We start from the raw sequence: 12,525 nt of genomic DNA on the forward strand, positions 1-12,525 counted from the left end.
TTTAAACTATTTTTGTTTGCTAGACTGGGCAAGTAGAATATTACATTTGGTTGGTGTTCACCCAGCATCTAGCATCACCCGGTACAGACAGTAGTTTCATAGAGACGATGGAATAATGAGTGACGATGTCAGTGTGGTGATCTCTAGCATCACCCGGTACAGACAGTAGTTTCATAGAGACGATGGAATAATGAGTGACAATGTCAGTGTGGTGATCTCTAGCATCACCCGGTACAGACAGTAGTTTCATAGAGACAATGGAATAATGAGTGACGATGTCAGTGTGGTGATCTCTAGCATCACCCGGTACAGACAGTAGTTTCATAGAGACGATGGAATAATGAGTGACGATGTCAGTGTGGTGATCTCTAGCATCACCCGGTACAGACAGTAGTTTCATAGAGACGATGGAATAATGAGTGACGATGTCAGTGTGGTGATCTCTAGCATCACCCGGTACAGACAGTAGTTTCATAGAGACGATGGAATAATGAGTGACGATGTCAGTGTGGTGATCTCCTGACCTCCATGATCTCCAGCAGGGCCTCGGTGACGGTCTCCAGGGAGGACAGGGCGAAGGTCTCCCTCTCGTAGGACCCGGGGGAGAAGGAGCGGTCGCGGTAGCTGGAGCGGAAGGCGATGACCGCAGCAGACTTGACCTTACTGATGCCGAACAGCAGGTAGAACTTAGGCAGGGAGAACTCTGTCAGGCTCAGCCTCAGGACCTGCTTGGTCTCCTCTGGAAGAGAGAAACACACAGGGGAATAGTTCAGTTAGTTTCAGCAAGGCTATACAGTACATCAATGAAAAATCTCCCAAAAGTGTACATCTCTAGCTATCCATCTACTTTCAAAACACTGAATGACACCCATCAACCCTCTGCCTTTTAAATTGTTTCACTTCTCTCTCTGTCGCTCTGTCTGTCCTCTCTTCTCTACAGCCAGGGCTAGGATATTGTGTGTGTGGCCTCCTCACCACTGAAGTTGAGCTGGGAGCAGGTACAGAGGGAGTGGATTATGTTGATGACCAGGCCGTGTGTGGAGGCGCGGAGGGACAGGGGGCCGGTGGCCACCAGCAGCGTGACCACGTGGAACAGGTAGGGCAGGTGAGTGGCCACGTCCAGAGAGTTGTTGAAGGACAGCATGAGCATGTAACGGGCCAGGATGGCGATGTCATCCCACATCAAGTGTTGCTCCAGGGTGGGCGTGGGAGACAGACACGTCTTATCGATGATCTTACACATGCGGATGATCACCTGCAGACCAGACAAGGGATAGAGTTAAGGTTACATCAAAGGTCTGGTACGTAGCACATCACATTACCACATTTGACATCCCCATCTTCTATTATCTCTCCCATCCACCGATGATAAAGAGCAGGATGACTCAGGACTCTTTCATGTCATTTAGCTAGCATCACTGTCCTGTAGTTAAAGGTTACAGGCAGAATTGGGAATGCAGCAAGTCATGTTTAATATCCCAGTGTGGTGTTAATCAATTGTGCAATAACAATTTAAACCTGTGTTCAGTATTTTGCCTTCACATACAAGTACAGATAGAAGAGAAAAGAGACGTCACCCCACACAGACTGGCCTTTGTATTCAGTTGCCATACTGTTCCTGGTACTAGATCACATGATCAGCATTTTGTGAGGTAAGTTATGGATACTTCATTGGGCAATACACTCAATGCTCTCTTTAGGAGAGAAGTAGCTCAACAGTCAAAAGGAAATGACAAGTAAAGGCAGGACACCACCTGTGACCTAAATAGGGCAGGCACTTTTAAAATGTGTCTGCTTTTATGTTTGGTTTGTGAGATGTTTAAAACAGACTTTCATACATACTGTAGTGGTATGGTTCAACATCAGGGTATCTGCAGGTTCTATCAAGTTTCATTTAACAATTTGTTAATACTACTTGGAATGCAATTTAATACCAATTTTGAAGTATGCATGCAGCACACATCTGCTAATATTCTCCCATGTTGGCAAAAAGTAGAATTTTTAGGGCTGGCTCTTTCCCCAAAGACTATAGCCTATATGGCACATATTAAATCAGACAGATGTGCTATTTTAGCAATGAGCATTCACCTCTAGACTGAAGGAGTAGTAGCATAGTGGCTAGGTTATAGATGGCTGAAGCATGGGGTTGCCCACCTGCATTTGTTAAGGCTACCTCAATGGGCTAATCATTAGCTGGATCACAAACTCTTAAGTGTTCAGAAAATTATACTCAATACCAAAACAATACCAATGTGAAAAAATGCCTTATAAAGTCAAATTTACATCACTGTTACTGTATAAAATAGTGGTAAACTCTGGGTGTGCAGGCTTTTAATCCAGCACTGCTTAAACACACCAGGTCCTTCCCTCATTCAGTGAATCAGGTATCAAACGGCTGTACTTCCAAAGCAGGGTAGCTAAGCTGGAGGGCTCTTGACTGACTTTTTCCAGTGCCAAGTATTACATGAACATACATTCAGTTCAGGGAATGCATGATGGATATTTTCATGTGCAACATATCAAAATAGGATCCAGAGTAATCCAATCTATTTAGAAATTAATTTGCCTGAATGTTTTTTGTGCATATTGGCCTAGGGGCTATAATGCTACATAATTTAAAAACTGAGGAAGTGGGAATTTAAAACACATTAGCTAGATTGCTAACCTTAAATATGCTGTTATTGCTAGATAGCCACGCAAAAACGTTCCATTGTTAGGCCTATATAGGCCTCCTGATATATTCACTGTAAATGGCACATCATCTCAACAACATACTCTGTTTGTAAAGTGGTGTTATTTCCTCTATATTGACCGTTTGAAAAATCATTCTTACTCACATGAAGCTCTCCTCTTTTTTAACAATGGTCTTTCCTGCAACTACAGTGCCTTCAGAAGGTATTCACACCCCTAGACTTCTTCCACATTATGTTACGTTACAAAGTGGGCTAAAAATATATTTCTCATTTTTTTGTAAATGATCAACACAAAATATTCTGTCAAAGTAGAAGAAAATGTTGAAAATGTGTAATAAAAAAATATTTAAAAAAACACTCATATCTTGATTACATAAGTATTCAACCCCTCGAGTCAATACATGTTAGAATCATACTTGGCAGTGATTACAGCTGTGAGTGTTTCTGGGTACGTCTCTAAGAGCTTTGCACACCTGGATGATATAATACTTTGCACATTCTTAAAATTCTTCAATATCTGTCAAGTTGGTTGTTGATCATTGCTGGACAGCCATTTAAGTCTTGCCATAGATTTAAGCCAATTTAAGTCAAAACTGTAACTAGGCCACTCAGGAATATTCAATGTCGTCTTGGTAAGCAACTCCAGTGTAAATTTGGCCTTGTGTTTTAGGATTGTCCTGCTGAAAGGTACATTTGTCTCCTAGTGTCTGTTGGAAAGCAGACAACCAGGTTAGTTTTACACACCCATAACATGATGCAGCCACCACAATTCTTGAAAATATGAAGAGTGGTATTCAGTAATGTGTTGTATTTCCAAGAAATAACACTTTGTATTCAGGACATAGTTAATTGCGCATGTTTTGGAATAAAAACTATTCTGTACAGGCTTCCTTCTTTTCACTGTCATTTAGGTTAGTATTGTGAAGTAACTACAATGTTGTGGATCCATCTGCAGTTTTCTCCAATCACAGCCATTAAACTCAGTAACGGTTTTAAAGTCACCATAGGCCTCATGGTGAAATCCCTGAGCGGTTTCCTTCCCCTCCGGGAACGCCTATATCTTTGTAGTGACTGGGTGTATCAATACACCATCCAAAGTGTAATTAATAACTTCACCATTTTCAAAGAGATATTCCGTGTCTGCCTTTTGTTTTTTTTCACCCATCTACCAACAGGTGCCCTTTTTTGCGAGGCAAACTCCCTGGTCTTAGTGGTTGAAATTCACTACTCGACTGGGGGACCTTACAGATAATTGTATGCGTGGGGTCCAGAGATGAGGTAGTCATTCAAAAATAATGTTAAACACCATTATTGCACACACAGTAAGTCAAAGGGGTTGAATACTTGACAAGACATTTCAGCTTTTTATTTTTTATTCATTTGTAAAAAAATGCAATAAACAATTAATTGCACTTTGACATTATGGGGAATTGTGTGCAGGCCAGTGACACAAAATCTAAATGTAATGCATTTTAAAGTCAGGCTCTAACACAACAAAATGTTGGAAAAGGGGTGTGAATACTTTCTGAAGGCACTGTACATTTTGAAATGTTGCTCAATCTCTATTTATTCATTTTGTTTGCCACGGTGGTATTAAGCAGCGGCACAATATAATGGAAACACTGTAGTGACTCTGTCAAGACCTTTGAAAACTGAATTTAAGACATGAAAACGTTTTAAGGCATTTAAATCAGATAAATTAACTTAACACTTTTTAAGGACCCGCAGACACCCTGTGTAATGTAATCTGTAACATTGGCTAATATGTTAGCTACTCCAATTAATTCAGTGACATTACACAATTACATCTTGCCATAAAGCAGTATAATAAATGTACAAAACGGATCTTTCATGGCATTTTATAGAACAAGGGACATCTGGAAAGATTGTATTCATGTGTGCAGCATCTGTATTGATGTTTGTAGCATATTTCAGCCACATCCGTTGCTGAGGTTCATAAAATCGAACACATAGCCATGCAATCTCCATAGACAAACATTGGCAGTAGAATGGCCTTACTTACTCAGTGGCTTTCAACGTGCCACCGTCATAGTCAGTTCATCAAATGTCTGCCCTGCTAGAGCTGCCCCGTCCAACTGAAAGTGATGTTATGGGGAAGTGGAAAGGTCTTGGAGCAACAACGGCTCAGCCGCGAAGTGGTAGGCCACACAAGCTCACAGAACAGGACCGCGAAGTGCTGAAGTACGTTGCGCGTAAAAAATCGTCTGTCCTCGGATGTAACACTCACTACCGAGATCCAAACTGCCCCTGGAAGCAACGTCAGCACAATAACTGTTTGTCGGGAGCTTCATGAAATGGGTTACAATGGCCAAGCAGCCGCACACAAGCCTAAGATCACCAGGTGCAATGCCAAGCTTCGGCTGGAGTGGTATAAAGCTTGCCGCCATTGGACTCTGGAGCAGTGGAAACACTTTCTCTGGAGTGATGAATCACGCTTCACCATCTGGCAGTTCGATGGACGAATCTGGGTTTGGCGGATGCCAGGAAAAGGCTACCTGCCCGAACGCAGTGCCAGCTGTAATGTTCGGTGGACTAGGAATAATGGTCTGGGGCTATTTTTCATGGTTCAGGCTAGGCCCCTTAGTTCCAGTGCTTCCAACTTTGGGGAAGACCCTTTCCTGTTTCAGCATGACAATGCCCCCGTGCACAAAGCAAGGTCCATGCAGAAATGTGTGTCGAGATCGGTGTGAAGAACTTGACTGGCCTGCACAGAGCCCTGACCTCAACCCTGTCAAACACCTTTGGGATAAATTGGAACGCCGACTGCGAGCCAGGACTTATGGCCCAACATCAGTGCCCGATCTCTCTAACGCTTGTGGATGAATGGAAGCAAATCTCCGCAGCAAAGTTCCAACATCTAGTTGAAAGCCTACCCAGAAGAGTAGAGTCTGTTATACCAGCAAAGGGGGACCAACTCCATATTAATGCCCATGATTTTGGAACGAGTTGTTCAACAAGGTGTCCACATACTTTTGGTTATGTATCGTATATCGCACTGGTAATTCTTGAGGTGTTTGTGTGTGCGTTTCTCACCTTGCTGGATACCAGCTTGACATTCCCGGAGGCCAGCGCCACAGCTGTGTCAGCCATGACCTCAGCCTTGATGGAACCCAGGCCTCCTGTAGCGCTGGTCTTGATGAAGCTGTCCAGCACCACGTCCAGCAGGTCAGTTATCTACAGAACAGGGACAACAAGACAAACCATAAACTCATCTCCATTAATAGCCCACAGAGGTGTGATGCAACCCAGAACTTTCACCAAAGTTCTCACAGTAAACCTATAGATACTGGGACTTGCACAACGGCCTCAGCGTATGCTTTTTTTTTGTCTCAAGTCATTTCTCTTTCAGAATGACTTCTCAGCCAGCATCTTTTTTAGTAATGACGTTCCTCTCCACGCTAATACACAAAGCTTTCAGTGGCAAGCATGATAACTGGTGAGAGCTGAAAAGTACAGAGACGCTGACACAGAAGACAGAATCATTTGTAATGACAACATACAGTGCCTTCAGAAAGTATTCAGACCCCTTGACTTTTTCCACAATTTGTTGTGTTACTGCCTGAATTTAAAATAGATTCAATTGAGATTTTGGGTCACTGGACTAAACACAATACCACATAATGTCAAAGTGGAATTGTGTTTTTCTAAATTTTGACAAATTATTTAAAAATGAACAGCTGAAATGTATTTAGTTAACAAGTATCCAACCCCCTAAATAAGTTCAGCAGTAAAAATGTGCTTAGTCCCAAAATATGTTGCATGGACTCACTGTGTGCAAAATTGTGTTCAACAAAATAATAACACTTGTCTTTTGTTGGACATAAGACTGTAAAAACACCTGGAAATATGCTCTAAGTGATTTTAATTTAAGAAATCTGTTCCCAAGTATTCCCACACATAGAGAAACACATGATTATATACAAATGTAAGCAAGGTTTTAAATTCTTATGTTTCAGTCAAACATAACTGTTTGGGCTTCTTGCAGCCAATTTACAGTCGACAAATTATGTTACGGGCCCCCGACCATCCGCTCAAGAAAAAAAACAGCCCATGGCTGAATATTGTTGATGATCCCTGGCATAGGGTGTCCCTGTCCAGCATCTATAACATCCTGAACAGTGGGTCCCCTGAATCCTTCAGCCATTTCCCAGTGCATGAATCAGCAGTAGCATTAAGGCAATAACAGACACTGCCTAGGCTCAGTAATATTCAATATACCACCCGGTACTCTACCCTGCACCTAAGAGACTGCTGTCCTGTGTACGTAGTCATTGAACACTGGTCACTTTAATAATGTGTACATACTGGTTTTACCCACTTCGTGTGTACTGTATTCTAGTCATGGCTAATCACTACTACACCTTTTCTATTCATATACTGTCCATACACACTATTTTCATTGATATTTCTTATTTTTAAGATTTGTGTGCATGGTTTTGCTAGGTATTACTGCACTGTTAGAGCTAGAAACAAAAGCATTTCACTGTACCTGCGATTACATCTGAAAATATGTGATTTGATTTGAAATACTGGTTGATACATGGGCTAAAACGCATACAAAGAGGAGAGGCCCCCACCTGTCCTAGACTACCCCAGATCTTAGCCTGGATAGAAGGGTACATCTGCTTCTCGTTGATGGTCATGGTGATGAGCTTGTCCAGGATGGCGGTGACACGCTGGCGCTTGGCATCGTCATTGTGCTTACAGAACCTCACCAGGTTGAGCAGCCAGGGGGTCATGTACTCCAGACACAGGTGTTTCAACTCAATACCTAAACACACATCAGAGAGGATGTTACAGTGTGTGTGTGTGTGTGTGTGTGTGTTTTTGTGCATGTGAGTGTGTGAGCGCATGTATTTGTGCGTTTGGCGTATGTGTGTGGAGGGCAGGAACAAGGATACTGACTAGATTTGCTGAAACCAGAGATACACTCTTCCAGGAACTCCAGGGTGAGGTGTGGTTCGTTGGCGGCCAGTGTCTTGCTGATGGACACTATGAAGAGGGTGTTGTTTGCAGGGATACACAGGCCCGACGTCTCCAGCAGCTGGCCTTCTATCTTCAGGTTGAAGGTGCAGGTCAAGGCACAGAGCAGGTTGTAGGCCGCCGATCTGAAACCAGCACAGACAGAAAGGGAAGGAGAGAAAAAAAAAAAAATAGTACGTAAGTAAGCATCATAGATGTATAATTCAAACATCCCTATGAAGCCTAACGGTCTGTTCTCATAGTCCCATCAAAATCTATACTAATCACATGACTATTTTCCACAGCTGTGTTTCTGACCTGAGGCTGGGGTCGGAGCTGCCCAGGTTGAGCAGGGCAATGTTGAGCAGGGTCCCCGGCACGTCTTTGGGCCTGATCTTGGTGTGCTGGGGGATGGAGTCCGGCTGGGACAGCTCCCAACGCGTCCTGATGTGGATGATGGACTGGACGATGGCCTCACACTCCTGGTGCATGAAGGTGAGCGGCGTGCCCTGGTTGGCGATGGTAAGCGTGAACTGGTTCTCATCCACCAGGCAGATCTCCTCTATCTCTGAGGCGTAGTAGATGTCGTTGAGGAAGACCGACTGACCCAGCACCCGGGTACGCTCTGCTGACGTCACCTGGACTGCTGTGGAGCCCACCTAGGGACAACAGAGACAGCTCATTGAGACTGAGTCACTATGCTATATGGTCCACAAAAGAGTAACATGGTTTAAAAAAACGTCCATTATCATCCGGAGTCTGGTTTAGCGGTTGACCCTTCAGACCACATCTACTTCCGGGGGACAAGCATTCAATCCATCTCAGACATTCCTGTCATTCCTGTCTGTGCCCCTAATTACATCCCACAGCCCAAAAAGTATGTAAGAATCATATAACATTATAAATCTACTGACTCCCCCATGTCCTGACCTTGATGGAGACCTTGGTGTCCTTGTGGGCCAGTTTGAGGGCGTTGTGGAACACCTTGAGGTCCTCCTCCAGGGCTAGCGTGGCCGCAGGCAGCTTCTGCTGGTCAGGCTCCACGTGCTCCGCAAGCCGCACTGGTGAATCAATGAACAGCAGCTTCTTGCTCCCCTTCAGGCCTGTCAGCAGTCTCTCGTGGTACTTAGTGTACTCCCTCACCCACGTGTTGCAGTTGTAGATGTAGATGGCAGCCACGTTCTCGTAGGCAAAGCCCGGGAACACCACAAACCACTTGGACAGGAAGTCGGTCTTGAAGCGGTTGCTGGGTCCGGCGTGGGTCAGGTCCACCACAATCTCATAGGGCTTGGCGTAATAGGGCTTCAATGTCAGCAGCACGTGGTAGATGAGAAGGTCACCGTTGATCTGGCCCGTCTTGAATCTGGGAGGGTAAAGAGGGAGAGGGGGACGTCACAGAAGCATTGGTGGTTTTCATTGTAATTTAAATAAGGTGCACAAGACAGGAAGTGTGTGTTATGTCAACCTGATTGCGTCACAGTTCAACACTTGATTCGGTTGGAAAATGACAGACAGTGTGAACTGGATTAACAAGCAGACATGGGCTCTCAAATCCTCAAAATGTTCTACAGCTGCACCATTGAGAGCATCTTGACTGGCTGCAACACTGCTTGGTATGACAACAGCACCGCCCTCGATCGCATGGCGATACAGAAGGTGATGCAGACAGCCAAGTACAGTCGTTGCCCAAAATTTTGAGAATGACAAATAATAATTTCCACACAGTTTGCTGCTTCAGTGTCTAGATATTTTTGTCAGATGTTACTATAGAATACTGAAGTATAATTACAAGCATTTCAAAAGTGTCAAAGGCTTTTATTGACAATTACATGAAGCTGATGCAAAGAGTCAATATTTGCAGTGTTGACCCTTCTTTTTCAAGACCTCTGCAATCCGCCCTGGCATGCTGTCAATTAACTTATGGGTCACATCCTGACTGATGGCAGCCCATTCTTGCATAATCAATGCTTGGAGTTTGTCATTATGTGGGTTTTTGTTTGTCCACCCGCCTCTTGAGGATTGACCACAAGTTCTCAATGGGATTAAGGTCTGGGGAGTTTCCTGGCCATGGACCCAAAATATCGATGTTTTGTTCCCCGAGCCACTTAGTTATCACTTTTGCCTTGTGGAAAGGTGCTCCATCATGCTGGAAAAGCCATTGTTCGTCACCAAACTGTTCCTGGATGGTTGGGAGAAGTTGATCTCGGAGGATGTGTTGGTACCATTCTTTATTCATGGATGTGTTCTTAGGCAAAATTGTGAGTGAGTCCACTCCCTTGGTTGAGAAGCAGCCCCACACATGGATGCTTTACTGTTGGCATGACACAGAACTGATGGTAGCGCTCATCTTGTCTTCTCCGGACAAGCTTTTTTCCAGATGCCCCAAACAACTGGAAAGGGGATTCATCAGAGAAAATTACTTTACCCCAGTCCTCAGCAGTCTAATCCCTGTAACTTTTGCAGAATATCAGTCTGCCCCTGATGTTTTTCTTGGAGAGAAGTGGCTTCTTTGCTGCCCTTCTTGACACCAGGCCATCCTCCAAAAGTCTTCGCCTCACTGTGCGTGCAGATGCACTCACACCTGCCTGCTGCCATTCCTGAGCAAGCTCTGTACTGGTGGTGCCCCGATTCCGCAACTGAATCAACTTTAGGAGACGGTCCTGGCGCTTGCTGGACGTTCTTGGGCGCCCTGAAGCCTTCTTCACAACAATTGAACCGCTCTCCTTGTTGTTCTTGATGATTCGATAAATGGTTGATTTAGGTGCAATCTTAAGGTGAAGCCCTTTTTGTGCAGCAATGACGGCGGCATGTGTTTCCTTGCAGGTAACCATGTTTGACAGAGGACGAACAATGATTCCATGCACCACCCCCCTTTTGAAGCTTCCAGTGTAATTCGAACTCAATCAGCATGACAGAGTGATCTCCAGCCTTGTCCTCGTCAACACTCACATCTGTGTTAACGAGAGAATCACTGACATGATATCAGCTGGTCATTTTGTGGCAGGGCTGAAATGCAGTGGAAATGTTTTTGGGGGATTCAGTTCATCTGCATGGCAAAGAGGGACTTTGCAATTAATAGCACTTCATCTGATCACTCTTCATAACATTCTGGAGTATATGCAAATTGCCATCATACAAACTGAGGCAGCAGAATTTGTGAAAATGTATATTTGTGTCATTCTCAAAACCTTTGGCCACGACTATATCAGGTGGTGTGAAAGGAAGGCCTGGAAAAGCATTAAAGACTCCAGCCACCCAAGCCATAGACTGTTCTCTCTGCTTCCAGTCAGCAAGTGGTACCGGTGCATCAAGTCTGACACCAACAGGCTCCTGAACAGCTTCTATCACCAAGCCACAAGACTGCTAAATAGCTAACAAAATGGCTACACAGACTGAGTTAACCCTTGTATTTTATTTTTGCAGCATCTCTATGCACACTCATAGGACTCCACACACACACACATTTTCCTGCACATTGTAAATACTGTATGGTATTGGAACTGACCCTGTATTTTGCTTCTTACTTTCTTGTGTATTTTTGTTCTACCTTGTGTTATTTGTAGTGCTACATTGATGATGATTACTGCATTGTTGGGTTTGTAGCTTGAGAGAAAGGCATTTCACTGTACTTGAGCACGTGACAAACTTGGAACTTGAGTCTGCAAAGACAGAAATTAGAAACAGATAGGAGGAATGACTGTACAGTAAATTACAGATTTGAATGGCTAATGTACAGTTAAATGAATGGCTAATGTACAGCTTTCAATTAAATATTTGGTTAATAACAGAATGAATAAATAATTAAATTAATCTGACAATGCAAGACATTCATTTGTTGAATAACGTCTACCTATAGTAGCATTAGTAGGAGGAGATCGGTGTGCCTTGTAGAGTGACGAGTGGCTAATCTGCCTTTGCCATCGGTACTATTGGCCAACGTACAATCGCTGGATAATAAAGTGGACGAACTTCAAGCACGTATATCCTACAAACGGGACATTAAAAAAATGAACATCTTATGTTTCCCCAAGTCGTGGCTGAACGACTACATGAATAACATACAGCTGGTGGGTTACACACTGTATCGGACGGTCAGAACAGCAGCCTATGGTAAGACAAGGGGTGGCGGTCTATGTATATTTGTAAACAACAGCTGGTGCACGATATCTAAGGAAGTCTTGAGGTGTGGGAGCGGGACTCTAACCCGGAAGCTTATAAGAAACCCTGCTATGCCCTCCGACGAACCAGCCAACAGGCAAAGCACCAATACAGGACTAAGATCGAATCGTACCACACCGGCTCCGATGCTCCTCGAGTGTGGCAGAGCTTATAAACTATTACAGAGTACAAACAGAAGCACAGCCGCGAGCTGCCCAGTGACACGAGCCTACCAGACGAGCTCAATTACTTCTATGCTCGCTTCGAGGCAAGTAACGCTGAAACATGCATGAGAGCATCAGATGTTAAAGACGACTGTGTGATCACGCTCTCCGTAGCCGATGCGAGTAAGACTCAAATAAGACTTCAAATAGGTCAACATTCACAAGGTCGCAGGACCAGATGGACTACCAGGACGTGTATCCCAAGCATGCGCTGACCAACTTGCAAGTGTCTTCACTGACATTTTCAACCTCTCCCTGTCTGTAATACCAACACCAAGGTAACCTGCCTAAATGACTACCAACCCGTAGCACTCTCGTCTGTAGACATGAAGTGCTTTGAAAGGCTGGTTATGGCTCACATCAACACCATTATCACAGAATCCCTAGACCCACTCCAATTTGCATACCGCCCCAACAGATCATGCCATCTCTATTGCACTCCACACTGACCTTTCCCACCTGGACAA

The 12,525-nt window shown here is 44.2% G+C and overlaps 1 protein-coding gene across 9 annotated transcripts in view; it reads right to left on the bottom strand.

The window, feature by feature from the left end:
- The window catches only part of LOC110533866 (neurofibromin-like), an 80,222-nt gene that overhangs the window by 14,913 nt on the left and 52,784 nt on the right, over positions 1-12,525 (bottom strand). For 7 of the 9 annotated variants that reach the window (XM_090186599.1, XM_090186596.1, XM_090186595.1 and 4 more), the window contains 7 exons: positions 8,607-9,039; positions 7,995-8,335; positions 7,620-7,822; positions 7,292-7,485; positions 5,748-5,888; positions 976-1,255; positions 525-739 (listed from right to left, as the gene is read on the bottom strand). In XM_090186599.1, the coding sequence (XP_090042725.1) occupies positions 525-739; positions 976-1,255; positions 5,748-5,888; positions 7,292-7,485; positions 7,620-7,822; positions 7,995-8,335; positions 8,607-9,039 (1,807 nt within the window). Of the gene's footprint in view, positions 1-524; positions 740-975; positions 1,256-5,747; positions 5,889-7,291; positions 7,486-7,619; positions 7,823-7,994; positions 8,336-8,606; positions 9,040-11,223; positions 11,336-12,525 lie in introns of those variants that run through there. The other 2 variants (XR_016483705.1, XR_016483704.1) reach the window with 2 other exon arrangements.

Source organism: Oncorhynchus mykiss, chromosome 10 (genome assembly GCF_057628025.1).
Source record: "Oncorhynchus mykiss isolate SJ-2025 chromosome 10, ASM5762802v1, whole genome shotgun sequence".
NCBI classification, from domain to species: Eukaryota; Metazoa; Chordata; class Actinopteri; order Salmoniformes; family Salmonidae; genus Oncorhynchus; species Oncorhynchus mykiss.